This window comes from Crocodylus porosus, unplaced genomic scaffold, assembly GCF_001723895.1.
Source record: "Crocodylus porosus isolate Cpor-Errol unplaced genomic scaffold, CroPor_comp1, whole genome shotgun sequence".
Classification (NCBI taxonomy): Eukaryota; Metazoa; Chordata; order Crocodylia; family Crocodylidae; genus Crocodylus; species Crocodylus porosus.
The window spans coordinates 69,127,063-69,146,739 of NW_017728943.1; the positions used below are offsets into that span (position 1 = coordinate 69,127,063).

A 19,677-nucleotide genomic window follows, 5' to 3' on the forward strand; every position below is an offset into this window, starting at 1 on the left:
CTGCAGGCAGCAGCAGGCACAGGGGGTGTGTTGCCAGGACAGCACCAGGCAAGCAGGTTCACTGCATGGCCCTGCTGTTACCTGCTTCCCTGTCTCAGAGCCTCCGCAGCCCAGCCAGCCCTCCGCCGACGAGCCATCCGAGGCCCCATCCTGTTCCCCACTGGGGCCCTGTAGCCACACACTGTGGCCCAGGGCCCCAAGCACCGCCCAGCTGGACAGCAGCTCTAGCTCAGCTCCCTCCTTACAGAGGCCCCAATCTCCCTGCCGGAGCTACTCTCAAGGCTACCTGGGGCCACATGCACATACTGTATGTGCATGTGGTCCCCTGTCTCACTGCCTTCCTTCAGCTTCCTCCCAGCTCCCTGCAGGCTGCAACTCTGCCAGCATGCAGGGAGCTCACTGCTGATCCACTTCGTTATAACAGAGCTTCATTCCTAGAGGATTTATTAACCAAGGTATTACTCTAGTTCCAGCCTTGTTGAGAAAGTTGGTATTGGACTATCAGGAGACATTTAAGAAAAGTGCTTCACTTTGGACCTTTCAATGCAGAATAAGTGCAGAAAGCATTTAAAATGTCACATGCAAATTTAGGCTCCAAAATTAAGCCATGAAGTAACTTGAAGTACTGGACATAGAAGTGACACAAAAATTATCTCCACTTAATGGTATCAGTTTTAGATGACATGCACTACACACCTTCATTAATTATGATACCACCATCATAATACTCACCCATATCAAACACTAAGTTAATCCTTATCACACTTTTGTAAGTAAAACAGAATTATTATTTTTTTTTTTTTTTTTATAGATCATGAGCTAAAGTGTACCATTACATGACTTGTCCAAGTCATGATCAATCTGTGGTAGAGCTGAGAGCGTACTTCTCCCCCTAAGGCAGCAGTGGTTTATAACTTCTTTAAACTTGAGGAACCCCTCAGAAAATGCCAACTTTTAGTTTTCACTCATTTTTTTAAAGACAGATAAGTAACAGAGCAATTCTTCTGTTGCAATATAACGCAGAAAGACCACAACAAGTCAGAAAGTTTTCAACACTGAATTTCTATTTGAAATCTCTGGATTAATCTTGTCATTCACGTTTACACACCTAATAGTGCTAATACTGTGTAGCGCTTGTGGCACCCTTGAAAGGAACTCAAAGCACCCCAAAAAAGTCACAAGCCAAAGGTCAATGCTCCTTTGCCTTAACTTCAAGACAGCAAGATGGGACATTCTAGAAATTACTTCAGCACTAAAATGCGGCTACTTCTTAGGAGGAAGACAACCAATTAATAACATACAGAGGGACAACATCAGTTCAGGAACAAGAGAATTTTATGGTTTTCAAAATTTCCCTGACAAGTTGGCACATACAAGTAAGCAGCACTGCGTGTACAGAGGCAAAAAGTGACAACAACCACTCTTAGTAAAATGCGAAAAGGAAAAAAACTAATTGAGTGTGAAAAAATAAATCTAGGTTAAAATGTTAATTAGGACTGGGGAGGCGGTGGCATGGGGAAAGGAATATAAAAGGCTTTTCTTTTCTCCTTTTTCAAATACAATACGCATTAGATTCCTCTCTGCTTCAAGAGTGAAACTAACTGGTGACTGTGAACAAACAATACCCTTTGAAAGGGTATCTAGTAATTCGCTTCTACTGCCACTAGAGGACAGACAACATTGCATCAGTTTGGATATAACAGAAGAGTGACAGCTCTGACAAGATCACAACTTCATGTACTGTAAAGTATTAATACCATCGTTAAAGGTGTGATGTATAAACAGCAAGTAAAATAAATGAACCACAGAGTACAGGGCAGTGTTTATCTAGGGGTGCACACCCATAAAAATATAGTAAACATTTATCATAACTAACTTTTTAATAAGATAACACAACGCTATACAGTCACGGTCCAGACCAGAAGTAGGCAACCCCCACCACATGTGCCAGAGCATGGCACACAAAGGCATTTTGCTTGGCATGCACACCTAAGGGTAGATGGCAGGGAAGGGGCTGGGGCTGCACTGTCACAAGGAGGATCAGGCCCTTTGCAGCTCTCACTGTCCATCCTTGCCACGCTAACATCTTGCAAGTCAAGGTTGCAGGTGTTTTTGGCACTCTGCCCAAAAACACTGCCAACCCTGGCCCAGCCCACTAGTTAATCAAACACACCCAAGGGGCAGAATACTACTTTCAGCAGATGTGTCTGTGCTCCTAAAACAGCTGTTAAAATCCACCACTTTAGCCCCATTAAACAGCTGAAGATAACATTTTCAAAGATGTTCACTGCTCACCAGACTCTACCCCCACCACTGCTGAATGCATCTGAAAGATCTCAGTATTGGGATTTACTAACAGTTCCCCCTCTTTGATTAAATCTCTGTGATAAGAACTGGACCTAAATTCCAAGTCTAGTGCATATTTATTCAGAGTGCCTGTAGTAGTAAAGCCAGGCATCGGAAAAAGGGAGCGAAGACACAATCACCTACAACTTGTTTTGTGTGGAAAAAAATTACAACGTTCTCCATATTTGACAGTTTGAAGGCAGCACACACAGCAGATTCGCAGCTGATGCAAGTGAGTTTAGTTCAAGTCACCAGAGAAACACCAGATGGCACTAGGTAAAAAAAAAATCTCACCCAAAGTGAAGAAACAGCCACTTAAGTGAAGCACAATTAGCACTCTGCTGTTGAGTTTCTTCTCTCCTGAAGAAGCTTCCCCTTATCTCCATGCTGCTGACGCATCTTGGTGAAATCCAGGGCGGCTACCTTGAAATTATGAACATTTGTACGTACACTTTTTTCCAGCGATGCGCCAGAGATCTGCCGTTTCAGAGCAGACTCAGTTAATTGAGTCTGCCCTGCACACCAGCCGAGGCGAACTGCACTGAGCCATGTGCAGTTGTATAAGCGGCGAAATGCACGTCAGTGTGCAGAAAATAGCGATGGTGCATTTTTGAACTAAAGCACCTCCAAGGTGTTTTAGTTTAAAAAGCGCACTGCTGCCATTTTCTCAGCATTGACACACATTTTGCCACTTCTACAACTGCACACATTGCAGTGCTGGGTGCTTTTCAAAGTGCTTGCATATGTAAAAATGTCCATAGGTTTTGTGACTTAACAGATGCCCTAAAAATATTTTATGACATTTCTCTTGGATTTGATATTTTGTGAAAAAAAGGAACAGAAAAAACATTTGATATCCGCAAATAGACTTGAGCGTAGAAGCTGCGCTCTCAAGAGAAACGGCTCTTTCATTCTGTTAGAGAATGCCTCAATTATTCTATTAAACAGTAGACAGTCTCTTTTGGAAAGCATAAAAAAAATGATGTCAGTTTTGGAACAACACTACAATAAAGACTAGTTTAGTAATAGATGAAACTCATCTTACATATTTTTAGTTACAGTCTGTTGCACACAATCTATAGCCCATGCTCAAGTGGTTGAAACTGATTCTACAGAAATAATACATGCAAATTCTAAGTTCCCACTGCAACTTTACCTACTAATTGCACAAATATACTCTCACTTACCCCAAGTCAGTCACTCAACAACTTAAGCCAACACAACAATTTCATGCTGGACAAAGTCATCACACAGGTTAGCTCCCACTGATCCATGGGAAGTCCCTACCACTTAACTCCCTATAATTTGTTTGTTCATCCCTTGCCAGTATACACATAACATTCAGTTTTTTCCATGTCTAAAAGGATTTGCAATATCTGTTATTCCTAGAAATCATCTCATGAAAACAGTTCCCATGTATCCTTCTGCCAGGGGATGCAACACTGACTATACACACAAGCGAAACTTCATTATACATGCGGACTAAAATGGAGTCTTCAAAATTACTAGCATGAATAGTGAAGATTAATTTTTAAGATTTGTTTTTCTGCTCTATGTTATAGCACGTAATGGCACAAGTCATCAAAACAACTTGCACGTCCCTTCAAAAGCCAACAGGTTTTCAGAATCATTACACAAAAACTGGCCCACTTAAGTGGTTTAGTAGCCTTTTAGAGTCATTGTGAGGATGCATCATGTGATCCCTCACTACACAGTTACCTTCTCCAGATACACTGGAGTCCCAATTCCAACACACTTCTATTACCCCATGAGTAGAGTTCAGAAATTCTACAGCAGGTACATGGCTCCAATCCCTGAGGAAGGAGAATCCCCACTATATGGTTTTAGTGCAGAGGGACACCATAGTCTGGAAGAGCTGCTCAAAACTTTTCCCTCACTCATCTTCCAAGTTTCAGGAGGCAATTCAAAGCCAAGCAGGTAGTAGATCTTTTCATTCCATGTTAATTAAGGATAGCCTGTCCCGTGAGAGAAATCTATAAGCACAACAACTACCATTACATTCAGTTAATTATTTGAGGTGCCAATCAGTTTAAGTTTTTTGCCCACACAGAAGAATTGACGCATCAAATTCAGTTGGACTGTTTAAAATGAAACCCATTTAAAGAAATAAACTTAGGAAAAGTTACAAAATGCAATGTAGTATTAACCATTTTGGCGTCAGAATTATTCCTTTTAATCCCTGTCATTTAGGATTTAATAGAAGGCTTTAGTCTAGTATACACTGCTACTTTCATCCAGAGACTATTCTAATTACTACTATAGAGTGGTTATATGTTGGGACATACTGAAATCACAATTTCGCAATTTTCACAGAAACTGTGAAATTGGTAGATCCCCCATGAAAAGCCTGGCCCCAAAGAAACTGCAAAAATGGCCAGCGAAAAAAGTGGAAGAAAAAGGGAGCTGCAAACAGAAAACAGCAAGAAGCCCTGGCATCCTGAAGCAGAGGGGGAGGCAAGGGAGATTTTCACATCAGAGTGCAACGTTGGCTGAGGGGCCCCAGAAGTTCCACTCCTACCCAAAAACTGGCAGATGGCCATTTGGCCCTGAAAGTCATGCCCATTTCCCACAGATTGGCAGATGGTCAGAGGCATGGGGGAGGCCCACACCACACTCCGCTGTGAAAATGGAGTCCGATACTGCACTGGTACTGTGAAATCATGTGGCATCCACCCCGAATTATGTTGGTTCCTAGTTACATGCTGAAGAACTACATCTCTTGATTTCAGTTGGGGTTTGCTGCACAGAGGCAGGACAGCATATGACTTAATTTAACAGTTTCTTGGAAGCTAAGAAGAACACCTGAAAAAAAGAAATCATTAACAGGCCTAATTTGGGTTACCACAAATGCAATTTCAGTCAGTATCACCCCTTCTTCTTCCTTTAGAAAAGAAATTCCTATAAAGGATGATCTGTATTTGTTAAGCAACAGCCAGGATCAGAGTTCAACCTTTAACATTTATTTCCTTTGGTTGGCTGAATACACTGATCTAGAGTGTTAAATATAATGTTTAAAATACACTTTCTTCAAATCAAGTCATTTTTAAAGACCAGCATATTTTTAGCTGTTCGAATGTTTTATTTAAAAAATCCAAAAATTCCACAAAAACAAAAAGAACTCCCAAGAAAAGTCAATAGATGCTGCCAACATTATTATTTTTGCAGAGGTTTCTGTATTTCAGACCAGATTCAGTGCTACATCCACTCTTGTGGGTGCCAGACATGTCGAATGGGACACTGGAGACTGACATTTTTAGGAGTGGCATTTAGGCTCAAATGTAAGAAAGTTTTCAAATGCATGTATAACTTTAAACAATCTCAAAACACATTCCTGAATTTAATAGCCTCTCTCCACTAAGGCACAGAGACTTCCAATGCATTAAGTGCTGCAAGGCGAGGGTCACAAAATAAAGGATGGTCCAGTGGTTACGGTTCTAGGAAGACTTAGGTTTAATTCCCTGTTTGACCACAGATTCCTGTCCACAATATTACAACAAACCTTGATGTGTATTAAAAGACAAAACAAAAAAAAACAGTGTGGTAGCAACCATTTGGTGAAATAACCTAACAACAGCATAACTGTCCAAACACATTGTGGCCAGTCAGCAATAATTTTTCTATTATGACTTTCCACTGCAATTACAAAAAAAAAAAGTGCATTTAAATAAGATGCTACTTACTTGGTTCTAGTTTCTTCAGATCCTCCAGTTTAAATTCCTCCTGTGACTGTGTGGACTGGGACATCATAAAGAAAGAGCATTAGATTTTGGTATGCATCCTTCACTATTACAGCCATCTCAGAAAGTGCATGCAAAGCAAGTCCCATCTTTATTTAGTCATATCAAGCTGTTTCAAAGGGAATCCTTAGAGCTTTTTATTTTCCCTTCAAGACAAAATTTTATTTCATATACAAGACAAGAAAGTATGACATCTACTCTAATCTCTGGTAATCTAATTAATATCAGGATCATTTTAATGAACCTGAAGAACGTAAGTTTGTCTTGTAGTTTGAGCTCTGAAATGAGAGAAATATTTTCTGAGTATTAAAACTTATAACTAGACTGAGCATACAAGCCATCATGAGCAAGAACATTGAGACAACAATGGAAATTGTTCCAAAGCCAAGATTATCCCCAGTATTAAAAATTACAGGGGGTGATCCTGCATAGCAGGGCTGTTCAACTGGCTGCATGCACTCACAATCTGTGGTCCCTGGGTTCCTACCTAGGCACTGTTCTCCCCATTGTTCTTGGATCCTCCTCCTACCTCTGGCTTCTACTTTCTGCCCCCAGTCCAAGGGGAAGTGCAGCACAGCCTGCAGTATCATGGAAGTCCATGGCTTGGGAGGATGAGGCTGGAACGCTCTCACACTAGTGCACAGGGTAGCACCCACGGCTTGCATGAAGCATGACCCCTGCTGGTCCAGCTTGCAAGGCATACAGCCCTTGGCCACAGAAGTTGGACAGCCCTGCTGCATAGTATGGTGAACACCTTAGCATCTGAGTAAAGTCAGCCTGAATTAGCACTCAATACCTTGGAAGATGAAGGCCACAAAACACAAAGTCATCTACTGGTCTTAAGGCTTCTTTAAAAATTAAATGGGACCTAGCTTTGAGATTTTTCTGGGCCTCTCTCAAGTGTCAGCAAGGCCTGACAGTATCACAGGTAAGAGTAAGACTCTGATAGATTGGGATTAGAAGACTATACAAAAGTTATATTGGGCCCAGATACATTACATAGCAAGTATAACTGCAGTATGCACATGGTTTCCGAAACTGAGGTGGATTTAAAATAAATAAATAAATTTAAAAAACAAAACTCATGATCCTGACTTGAAATGGTATAAAACCCTTGAGTTACTGCCTAGGGAAGTGTGACTCGCTTGGCATAAACCCCAATGACGGAAAGGATGAGTCAGGCCAGTGTCACAAAAACAGAGATGATTTCTTATTGCTCTAAAAAGTTCAAAAGGACTTTGCATTCCAGCTTAGTATAAAGCTAAGTGACCAGGTTCTGAACCACTGAAATAGGATTACAGATGTACAACTTGCGATGATTAACAGTGTTCTCTTGTCAGATGAGTTCTCTCTGGAGCAGAGTGTACTTTCAGCTTTCACTGTGCATTTAATTTGATACTGGTCAAAAAATGAGTGGGCTTGTTAATCTCCAATCAGCTGTGCAGAAATAGGCCTACTTACACTACAATGCCATCACACAGTCTGAAACAGGCAGCAGCGACTGACTGTTCAAAAGCCTGTAGCCAACATGGGAGCACCAGCTGCTATAGAGACACTCTGCTGATCAGTGGCCAGTAGAGCCCCCTTGGAAGGAGAGAAAAGGAAAGAGCACTCTGGACTGAGAATATGAAAGACTCCCTATAGCACTACATGCAACTGTCCACATTACACGTGGTGCTACAAAATCTAACATACAAAAGTTCCTGTTTGAAAGAGCCCTGCAGTCTTCATGCTTGATCTACAGTACTGCAGGGGTGGCCAACCTGCAGTACATGCACCACAAGTGGCCCAGGCAGCCTCTGTGCATAGCACACAGCAGACTAGGGAGGGGACAGACAGCACAACAGCAGAAAGCAAAGTAGCATGTTGAGCAGCAAACACAGGGCAGGAAGTAGAAGGCAGAGCAGATGATCAGGCAGGGAAGGGGATCAGAATGGCACTCAGGGAGGGTGTGGTGCTAATGTGTGGCACACCTGCCAAAAAGTTTGGCTCCCACTGTGCTACAGTATGCTCAAAGTCACAACAAGCAAACACAGTTAATATTTCAAATATTGTAAAACCAAGGTTTTATGTTATAATTTTGACAAAGACCAGTGCTACTTTGCTGGCAAGAAACAGTTGTTCGAGGAATGATTTAACTCACTCATAGTATCTATCACATGGCCTCTAAATCACAATCTAGTGCAGCCCCTATTGGACTTCCTATTTAAAAAAACAAACACACAGTATTTTACTATTTAGCAACAATGCAAGATGACAAAAAGGTGATTTGAAACAAGTTGCTTGTTAGCATTTCACCCTTTCAGTACCTACCAAGCTTATGCAAACAAGACATAGCATTTGGTCAAAACACAGGAAGAAACAGCTTACTATTTCTAAAATGTTGCCAACTAAAAAGCGTCTGGGGGGCAGGGAGAGGAGAATAATTTTGCTTGCCATAAATAGGTAACACCCTTATTTTAGATAAATAACAGGCAGATATAACCTACATTACAAGCCAGCGGCTCCCAAAAATGGGAGGTAGAAAATGAACGAAGTCCTCATTACCCCAATTTAATTTAAAAAAGCTCTCTCATTCCCTGCTTCAAAGACTCGTGGTGTGAGACTTCAAGTTATCCAGTCTCAGACATTTCTCCTACTATTGCTGCCAGCCCCCTGAGGAAACTGTACAAAATGACTCTCCGCTACAGTCATTTTTACACTGTGGATAAAGTGCTCTCTAACTGTTTAGAACGCCAGCATGAAGACAACTCAGCACATGAAAAGGTGACACTGATGCTGTTTTGCCTGAAGGTTTTACCCACCAGGGCAGAACACCAGCACCATCCTCCCTGGGAGGACTATGAAGTGAGAAGCAATAGTAAACATGTAGTCTGCAAGTTCACACCTATTTAGACTGCCATGCACATAGATCCCCGTGGCAGTCACAGGTTTTCAGGCACCCACCCAGTAGTCTTAGATTCACAGGCTGGAAAGTCCTAACATTCAGCACCCTGAATTATGAGTACGTATGGAAACGCACTACCCATTTTCTCTTTTCATGCTGCTGGAACTGAATTTCTAGAGCTATAAAATCATCTGTCATTAGCGAGTCAATTTCTTCTGATGGCACAGACTAGTTTTTCATAGAGAAATACATCTTCCCACCTTCATGGCTGATATTCATCAAAACTTATAAAAAGAAGAGACTGGGAAATGACAGGGGAAATAAATTAAACAACTATACCTGCAAGGCTGCACTTCGCAATTCCAAGCATGTTGCTATTTTAGCTATGGTTTTCTGTAACGAGAAACAAAATGACTTTATTCATTTGACACTGAAGTCTGCAGGCTACACCACTGACACAGAAACCCCCTTCTTTAAAAACAAACTTATAAACACTTGTGTTAAACACCAAAAGATTTCTACTGCACAATCTTAATGGATACATATCAAACAACATTTTTGTCTAAAAACAAGCACAAGCCAAGAATACTGAAAGTGCAATGGATGTTGCTATTCAAATGTCTGTAACTGAACTCCTTTGATACAGCTCCTTGATATGAAAAAATGTCAAGACTGAATGAACTACAGAGATTAGGGTACAGCTTCCCACACCAAGTTGCTTATAAACCTAATTACTTTGGGAGTGATAAGGAATGTAATGGAACAACAATTTATCATCTTCTGAAATAATTTGTTCCAATCTGCCCTTCCAGGAATCACTGACTACCCACCCTGAGTTTAGGAAATGAAAGTACCCGGTGGCTTTCCAATGCGAGTCACAGGCAGGCAATCCTTCAGGAGCAGGTCTGCAGCATTTTTTGATCATTTCTTACTCTTAAAAAACTTCCCTTAAACAAAAATCTACCAGTGATGGCCCAGAGACATAGATAGGGGCACTTGGTGAGACCCAGCTGTCCGTGGCCCAACTACCACAGGGCCACCAAGATGATCGACCACCTCCTCTGGCTCTGCACCTGTGCCCAGGAGGTATGGAAAAGGGTGAAACAGCTCTGCGAAGTGGTGACCGGCATCAACTGGCTAGCCAGAGAAGCAGCACTGTACGGGCACTCGCCAAACATCAGGGGAGCCTGGCACCCTGTTTCAACCAGTTTGCGTCCTGCATCAGGAGCACCCTGTGGAAGGCCAGGAACCTGCTGTTGCATAGGCAAGCAGATGTAGAGGTAGCGGGCTGCATGAAAATGGCTCCAAGCAAACTCCAGACCTACTACCAGAAACTGGTAGTGGAGGATGTTGCCCAAGTCACCTGGCACAGGATCATCCATCGTCCCCCAAGTGGAAAAGGGGACGGTGGCAGCAAAGAAGGGAAAGGGACAAGCAAAACAGAGGACAGAGACCGCAGCAGTGGGTCCTCTAGCAGGAGCTGGAGCGACAATGACAGAGAGGACACTTGAACTGAGTATGTGACTCCACAAGCGGGGAAGAGAAGGAACGGAAGTGTTGCCTGGTCTGAGGGACCAGGATATGATTATTTGTTTTGTGTGCGTTTCATGCAATGCGGATATTGTAATGGGTTCAGGTGGCCAGAGGGCCTTTGTACGGGTGCACTTTTTTTGTAACGGGTGAAAGTTTTCTTGTGCGTTGTGAGACAAGGATTGTAGATAGAGATATCTCTATATTTCTATCTGTAGATATATCTATATATTTTTACCAACCCCCTCCCCAAAAATCAACTATGTTCTTGCTCTTCATCTTTCCCTCACTTATTTTAGTTGCAAACCAATAACTGACATACTTAAGGAATAGCAAAGGTATAGGTGTTCAAGTGGAGTCTTGAAAAACGGACTACATTTACTTAACTTCTTGTACAGAGTCTATACATCTTAACTTACTCCACCTTGAAAAGCCCACTACTCAGAAACCAGCAAACAAAAGTTATGTTGCACACAAGCAATGTTTGTGATGCTTTGGTAGAATTACAGCAACAAGCATTCCCCAAGAGAGGGGCATCCAACATACAGCCTGCAGAAGCAGGTCACTTGGCAAACGGGGCTGCTCAACACAGCTAGCAGAGCTGCCATGTCAGCACAGCCACCACTCGGAGGTTAATGACACTGCCCAATTCACATTTTTTAATCAGGTTGGCATTAACAGAAGCAGCATTAACCCCCTAAATGCTGGCCACACTTACAGCATAGCCATGGTGAGAAGCCCTGCAACCCAGTGACCCACCCCCTGGCTGCTGGGAAGGAATATGGCCCACTGATATAATTTCAGTTTGAGAATCATGCCCTAAGCAATCTCAACTTATCTATCTGTGGATGAAAAAGCAGGAGCTATACATAAGACCTTCCACAAAGATGAATCTTTCTATTTATCATCTCCTTCAGATCTTTCCCCAACCTCTCCACTTTCAAAAACACATTATAGAAAGCTGGAAAGAAAACCCCATAGCAGACAATCTTCAGTACCACCAATTTAAAAACATGCTACAGCCAGGATGCCCATGAAGCTGTACAATCCAGCCTGTGGGTCACTGGACTGACCCCATGCACCAGCCCTAGCCCTAGCCCCATGTTCTGCATGCAGCACACAGGCTGGACTGGCCACATGCACAGCACACACCAGGACATCAGCAGCCAAAACATGGCCTGCAGGCCAGATTTGCCCCACCAAATGATTTTATCCAGCTTGTGGCTACTCCTCTGAAGGAGAACTGTATCCAGCCCATGGGCACCCTAGCTTTCGGTGCCCCTCACACTTCTCCCTTCCCTTTCTGAAACCAGCTTCAGCAGCAGCTCTAGCTCGGCCTGGAGCCACTCTCCTCTCTGGCTCAGCCCACCCTGCCCTGCTCCACAGGCTCCAGCGTAGGTCGCAAAGCAGGGGACACTGCCTGTGCGCAGCTCCAACCCTGCGGCTATTCACACACTAGACAGTCCAGCTCTTGGCAAGAGTTGAAGCTCAGGTATGGTTCTACCAGCTGGTGGGCGAGGGGGTAAAGGGGGAAGAGGGCCAGAAGCTGCGGGTTATCCAGACCCTGCTGGGCCAGCCTAGGTCCTGGTAGGGGTGTGGGTGCTGCTAATGCCATACCGCACTGCGTTTCCACTTGCTGCTTCAGGCCATGCCACAATGGTGCAGCTGGAGTGGCTGATGCAGCTCCTACCTGACCCTGGCATGGCTCCTGCCTGACCCCGAGTCTCCAGCACATGACCAGATAAGGCAGAAGCCACACCAGCCACTTCAGCTGCGCCCACATGGCTTCAAGCAGTATGCGGTAGCACAGTGCAGCACCAGCCTGGCTCAGCCACATGCTGGGGACTTGGGGTGGGGAGGGGCTGCAAGGAGGAGGAACACAGCACTAGCCTTACAAGGCCTGGATAACCTGCAGCTCTCGGCCCCACTTCTTCCTGCACCCCCCGCCCCAAGTCTCCAAGCAGGCGGATGGTGCCACGTTGTGTTCCCACACATTGCTTCAGACTACATGGGTGCAGCTGTTGCAGCTCCTGCCTGACCTGGACACATGCCAAGGACTCAGGGCAGGGGAGGAGCTGAAGGAAGAACAGCAGGGAGCTTGTGCATGTGCCCATATGAGTGTGTGCATGCACATGTGCATGGCCTGCAACAGCTCACCAAAACTCGTTAGGTGACTCTCCTGCCCAAATAACTGCCCATCCTTGACCCAGAGCATATGCAGCACTCCACTGGACTGGCCCTGCATGCTGGTTCCAAAGCCACTCCAGAACCAGTGAAGGGCCAATGTACCCAGGAGCCACATGCAGTGTGTACCCCATGCTGGCCCCTTGGACTGCATGCAGTGTGCGCTGCCACTCCAGCCCCATGCATCATATGCAGCATGTTCTGGCCTCAGGGCTGGCGCTACCCATGTTGTGCAGGCTGGACTTGGCACTACACATGGCACAAGTGGTCCAAGGCACAGGCTGTATGAGGCACCCCAAATGAACCCCCCCATACTGCTTCCAGTGCCAGGTCCAGCCCACACGCCATGAGTAGCATGAGCCCTGTGCCAGCCCCACATGCTACATGTACAGCAAGCCCTGGGGCCAGTGCATGATGGGTGTGGAGCATAGGCTGGACCTGATGCTGCAGGGACAGCACAGGGGGTCAGTCGCAGCGTGACCCACAGATTGCAAAAAGACAGTGAGGCTGATGATACTCCTTGATTTCAGTAGGAGATCATTCCACAGTCTTTAATTGGTGCCAAAAAAGTTTTGTCTCCTTGACATCTAATCAACAACTACCACATATTAGAGAAATCTAGGGAGGATAAACAGATTGGAAACCTTTGTTTCCCAAATGATTGTGCGTAAGGACAAAGAAGCATGTTCATTCCTCTTTAGCATATACTTGGGGACATTTAGCTAAGGAGGTTCAACATCCATCCATTTAATTTGATTCACGGCAGAATTTCAATCCCAGGGCGAGGAAGGCATGTAGATGACAGCAGTTCTAAACAAGCAGTCTGCCAGCTCTAGGAAAAGATGTTTCAGTCCCTCTAGTCAGCCTAGCAGTGGCACTGGCAACAACTCGCTACAGCTGAAAACAACCCAAAAATCTGCAGAACTCCCTTCAGGAAAAGAATCTCCCAAATGTAATTCTAAAATGATCACAGAGCCACCTCTTTCTAAGGTCTGGGGTGCCAAACGGGGAGCAGAGAGCCTGCCAAACCAGTGTTAGATTAGGGCTCCCAGTTATACTGGAGGGTGAGGACAAAAAGCTTGCAAGATGACCAAAACACTAAGGATCTCCTGCACTGTGCAACATCGGCAGAACATATAAACAGAATTTCTCTCTGCTCTTCCTTGTGTTGTCATGCAGATACATCATTTACATCAGGGCCAACATGTAAATGAAATTTTATAAAATGTAGCTTAACTTGCTAGTCCCTCCCTCAGTGATTAACTGATAACCTTAACAGAGCCACCGTTCCCTATCCTGAAGACAGCATTTGTACAGCTGCCCAATATAACCAGCTAACCCTCTGCAATGGAGCAGATCATTTCAAAGTGCATTAGGCTCCTGGGAGTTGAAGAATGACAAGTCAATCTGTTTTTAGTGTTGTTAAGAAAGATTCAGAGGTTTAAAATAGTAAAGAATAGGTTTTATATGGAATCTATTGAATTATGGCAAGATACCAACAGGCATTATTCATAACTATTTTTTAAAGGACCACACCCAACCCAAAAGTAAAAAATGCAGCTAAACACTGCTATCATTTTCAGCTTCAACTATTCCATGCAAGGGCTCCTTTTCCAGCAATAAAAACCCTTAGTATCTCATTAACAATACTGAAGTTATAATTAATTCTGCCTGTCAAAGCAATTAAGACCCAACTTTAATATAAACTGTGGTTAGAAAGAAAGGAAAAAACAAAGTCAGTTGGTCGAGCTGTAAAGGTTTAGTCAGGGCTGTTGTGCGATTAATGACAAAGTGAACTGTAATGCCGTGTAAGATGTTTACATAGAGAGATCCCGAGTGGAGCTTTGCTTTAAGAGATCTAAGTTGTTAACAGACCAGTAGTTTAATGATTCATGCTAAAATTGTACAACTATGCTGATGTTTCAGCACACAACTCTTCCCCCCCCCTCATTTCCAGCACTGCACAAAACCAAACATATTACCAAAAAAAACGACTAAAAATGTTTGCATGAGCAGAGGCCACAGACTGGGTGTGGAGACCTGAGTGGGAACAACAGCACCTTATACAAGGGCAAGCTGACAGACACAGCCAAAAATCAATGCATAGCTGTCTCCTTTGTTCCCACATCTACTGGCTCCACCACAATGGAGGCAAATACCTCCTCTTGTATAACACATCAATTAATAGAACACAGATTACGCTAGCTCAAGATTTAAGAAGGTATCTTCCAAAAAACTGAGTGAAGGAGAAGAGCCAGAAGGTCTACTTCTTATGGCTGAGTTAAGTTTTCAAGGGCCACATCTTGCCAACCTTCTGTACAAGGAGACATCATCATATTTACTCACATCTAAGATGAGGTCCTCTCAACCCCAATCAGCATGGGGAAAAAAATCCCACTCATCTCAGATCCACATACAAAGCCAAGGGGGTGGGGGACAGGTGCATGCTGTTGTTCTGACTCTAGCCCTGAGCCTTGAACCCCTCCCCACAGCTTGTTCTCTGCAGCTTTTGCCCCTGCCCTGTGTCCTTCCCCCCAACTTTACTGTCAGGCACAGTTGGGGTCTGGCTCAGGCTGAACTCCCTCCTAGGCACAGAGCACACAAACTCTCTCTCTGCCTCGCCAATCACCAGCACCAATGCTGCTGTGTGGTGCATGGTCAATGTCCGCAGTGGGAGCCACGCTTCCATGTGCCGTACTCCTTGACCAGGGAGGGAACACTGCTCAAACAGCCCCTGAGAGTAATCGGGGAAGGAGGAAGAGGGGAGGAGAAAAAGCAGAGACTGTGGGGAGCAAGGGGGAATGTAGGTGGTGGGGGGGGACAATGGACAGGAAGGTTGCAGGGGGAAGAAGTGGAAGGGGCAGAGGGTAAGGGGGCCACTTGACCCCCCTCACTCCCCAGCCACTACTTTCCCTACTGTACCAGCAGAGGGCATGGGGGGTGGGGAGGAAGGATAAATTTAAGACAACCCTCCTATAATTAGATTATATAGCTGGAAAGTTGTAACCAATTTATAATTTTCTTATATATAGAACCAATTATTGTGGGGTTGTCAAATTCTGATTCAGTTAAATATGGTAGTTGATAGAAGTGCTGCACAGCCTCAACTTGCTGCAAATTGACTCAATTTAGACACAACTGATGACCTTCTAAGTCTATACTCCTTGGGGATCCTCTCAAGAAAGTCTACTGTACTTGTAACATTGGCCTCTTCATCAACACCATCAGTTATCCAAGCCAACAGCAATGATGACAAAGGAGAGGAGAGCACAGGGAATGGAAATTCTTGTTCTGACCACTTTAGGTCCAGCAACAGACGCTGGAAGGGAATCATGACTCCATTACACAACAGATCCTGGAATGATCTATTTTGGTGACAGCCCTTTTTCCTCCATGTAGCTGAAAGAAGCATACAATTTTAAAGATTCCTGTTTCAATAGAAAGACTCTGTCAGCCAACTGCTAGAAGGGAAGGCAGAATAACAACAAAGAGTTTGTGTGTAGTACATTCAACCATTTGCACTCCCAAGGCTAAGTATAGACAGTCAAAAAGACCAAGGCTGAATCAACTGAATCTTGGCAGGTTAGTCTAAACCACATAGTCTGAACTGATAAGCAAGTGTCCAGACATTCCTACCGATTCCAGAAATGCAACCACATGCCTGCAGTGGCCCAGGGCAGAAACCAGGGTGTGCTAGGGCTGGAGCAGACAGCTTGGGACAAAGCTAGCCAACCCACCCTGCGAGGGTATGTTTGCAAGGGAGGAGCGAAGTATTCTGGGATGCTGGGGGACAGAGTTAACTTGAATCTGGAGGGGATCTGGGACAGAATTTCAATAAACCTATTTAACCTAAATCAGTTAAATCTCATACTAAATCCATCCAGGTTTATCTTAAACCAGTTTCAGTGATTGTGAAAGCAATTTATGTGCACTGAACTTAAGTGTTACAGATCTGAATTGGTTTCCAATTGCTTATACCAGTTTGTGTGTAACTTCTGTCCCTAGCTCAGCACAGATATCTTTAGCAAATTCCTTCAGACACCAAGCAAACTGATTAATGGACAGAGGTAGTACTCATTAATGTTCTAGAAAACTTTTTTCATCTGTGGCCCCTTAAAAAGTGTTGAATGGAGGAGCAGACCCCTTTGGAAATTTCAAATGGAGGTGCAGACCCCTTAGAATTATAAGTGTGGGTATTCACACACTTTTGATTAATTGTAGTCACCTTTTGCAGACCCTTTAGGCATAGTCTGTTGAACCACAGTGGTCTGCAGACCACAGGCTGAAAACCAGTGCTCTATATCAATGATTCCTAACTGGAGTGAAATAGTGCCCAGTCCCTGCAATAAGAGGTAGGCACTGGCTCCTCCACACACTGGGCACTCTGCACCCACCCCAGTGTCTCAGCATCATCCCCACCACTCTGGGAGCATGGAAAGAGCAAGGGAACTAGCCAGACTGAAACGCACAGCCCCTTTCCCCTGCATTGACCAGCCCTGTGCTCTGAGCAGTGCACTCTGCTGCAGACAGATGCAGGGCCATACTTTTTCAGCCCAGCTCATTGCCCCATTCCTCCCATGCTCCTGAAACAAGTGGGAGGGGAGTGGGGAACAACAGTTCCAATCACTGGCATTTGAGTCTCCAGGGAAGCAGCAGTAAGAGCTATGCTCACCAAACCCCATCCCCAGGTATAGACTAGGGGTGGAGGGAGTGGGCAGCAGGAAGAGCAGGGTACAGCACGGTTCTGTCCTTACTGTCTTCACTTGGTACCAGTCTTCGAACCAGTGGCCCTTGTCACCCATTTCCGCCTCCTGCAGGGATCTAATGCCCCACTCTTACACTCCCCAATCTGTCCTACCTAGCAACCCCTGCCAGCACTGAGACCCACGCACCACCCCCTGCCAAGCTTTCAGGAGTGTCCTGCTGCCCTGTGAAATGCATCTAAGGGTGTCACAGGGTACAAGAAGGTAAGCACTATAGAAGATATATTAGCAGCATAAGTGGAACTACTGCAGAGTGTGAAGGGGAGGGGGAGACAGAAGCACATCCATTTTACCCTCTGCATCTGAAAAGCCTTTTGGGCTTCCTCATCTCCAAATATCTTTTGAGTGTTTGGGGGAAAGCTTCTTTAAAAAAAAAAAAAAATCTTAGAAATTTACATCCCGTCTACCCATTTTTATCCTAGATGACTAATGTGGGATTAAAGCACTAGCAAGCAGGTCACCAATATCAAGGACAAGAAACCCACTTGAATGAGAACATGATTTTTAGCCAGGCTGTTTAAGCAAATGAACAGGAGAGGTGTAAACAAAAAGCAGAAGTTTAAACAACTGGAAGATTCTTACTAAAAACTCAAACCCATGCACTAAAGGTCTGAGAATGCTCTTCATTCATGTTTGGGGGGTGTCCCAAAGACTAAACTTGATCATGCTGGAATTAAATTTTAGGACTTTACTTTAGGTGTAGTAAGAGAGGAGGGAGAAAGAAAAATCACAAACCAACACCCACACTGTTCTTGTGACTAGTGATGGTTTCTCAGTGAAAAGCGGGAGAAACAATGATTTCCCAAATAACTCCAAGTTTGATTATGCACAGAGACTGAAGGCATCTAATAACACCCACTTGAAAGCCCTACAAATAGAACCTTAAAATATATTTAAAGTTAATCAGCACATAGTGTAAAGACAGACACTGGTTAGCTATGTTTATCTGGGAAACAGATCTTCACAGTCCCACTCTGCATCAGATCAAAATGACAACTGCCTACTTGTTTAGTTGTACAACCTGCTCATCACAGAACCATAAGCCTGTTTGTCTCTTATCTCTTGATGAGAGATGCCCGATGAGAGATGTATAGTCTTCAGCACTGCATACCCTCCCTAACCTAAGAGCTTAGTCATATTCTCAAAGGCAGCTTCTCTAGATGTAGCCTTTCCTGCCACCTATTTTCCTTGGTTTTATGGAAGGCACTGTGCACAAAATTCAAGGAATCCATCTTGGGAATTATCTGGAAATAATGAAGCCTATGATGACACACACCATGAAGAGAACAAGTTGTTAAATCATAACCTGTCCTAGGTAAGATCAACTTTTTATCCAACAACTAACCAAATACTCTAGAACAACTTTGCATACTGAGCACAGCACATGACCAGAAGAGGCAACACATCAGTTGGACCTGACTCGCTCAACATCTGTAGAGATCATGTGCCTCAGTGGGGCTTTTTGACGCTTTTTATCTAATAAGCTATTCAACTGAATCAGGCATTAGATAAAAGCCCCAAAAAGCCCTGCTGAAGCTCATGATCTGTAAAGACATTGGGCGAGCCAAGTCAAACTGACGCACTTTCTTTTTCCATAAAGAACTGGGTTCCTCCCCACTGTCCATCAGTGGCCTATGTCTAGATAAAGGGGAGCTGGAAGGTCCACACTTGTTTTGATACTAGTATGTATTATGGAAAAGGAGGTAAAACCTAGCCTATATAAAGGGGTCTCTCAGTGTAGTAAACATAGGGAAACATTGCTTCTTAAAACCCCAGCCACACTTCTCCCTTAATTCTGTAACTCTCATCATCAAGGCATGTGTGTGCTAGAAAAATCACCTGTTCCCCAAGTGAACTAGTCACTCCTGTGAATAATCCTATTTAAATACCTGGAATTCCATGTATTCTCCACAGTGTCATTATCCATAAGAAAACCTTGCCCCTCCACAAGATACAAGAAACTATGCAAGAGCACTTATATATTCCAGAAGCATTTTATTTTTCACTTGTTGTTTTCCTTTCAATAAAAGTGGTTGTCAAAGTTTAGAAAATCTAATACATTTTATATTTCCAGACTCTGTTAATATTTCATAGATTTCATAGACATTAGGGCTGGAAGGGACCTCAGAAGATCAAGTCCAGCCCCCCACCCAAAGGGCAGGAAGTCAGCTGGGGTCATAGGATCCCAGCAAGATAAGCATCCAATTTG

General features: G+C 44.0%; 1 protein-coding gene across 2 annotated transcripts in view; it reads right to left on the minus strand.

The window, feature by feature from the left end:
- AIDA (axin interactor, dorsalization associated) overlaps nucleotides 1-19,677 on the minus strand; it is a 52,402-nt gene that overhangs the window by 19,359 nt on the left and 13,366 nt on the right. For both annotated transcript variants that reach the window (XM_019549519.1, XM_019549518.1), the window contains exons 3-4: nucleotides 9,331-9,384; nucleotides 6,048-6,102 (exon numbers count right to left, since the gene is read on the minus strand). In XM_019549519.1, coding sequence (XP_019405064.1) covers nucleotides 6,048-6,102; nucleotides 9,331-9,384 — 109 coding nt within the window. The remainder of the gene's footprint in view (nucleotides 1-6,047; nucleotides 6,103-9,330; nucleotides 9,385-19,677) is intronic.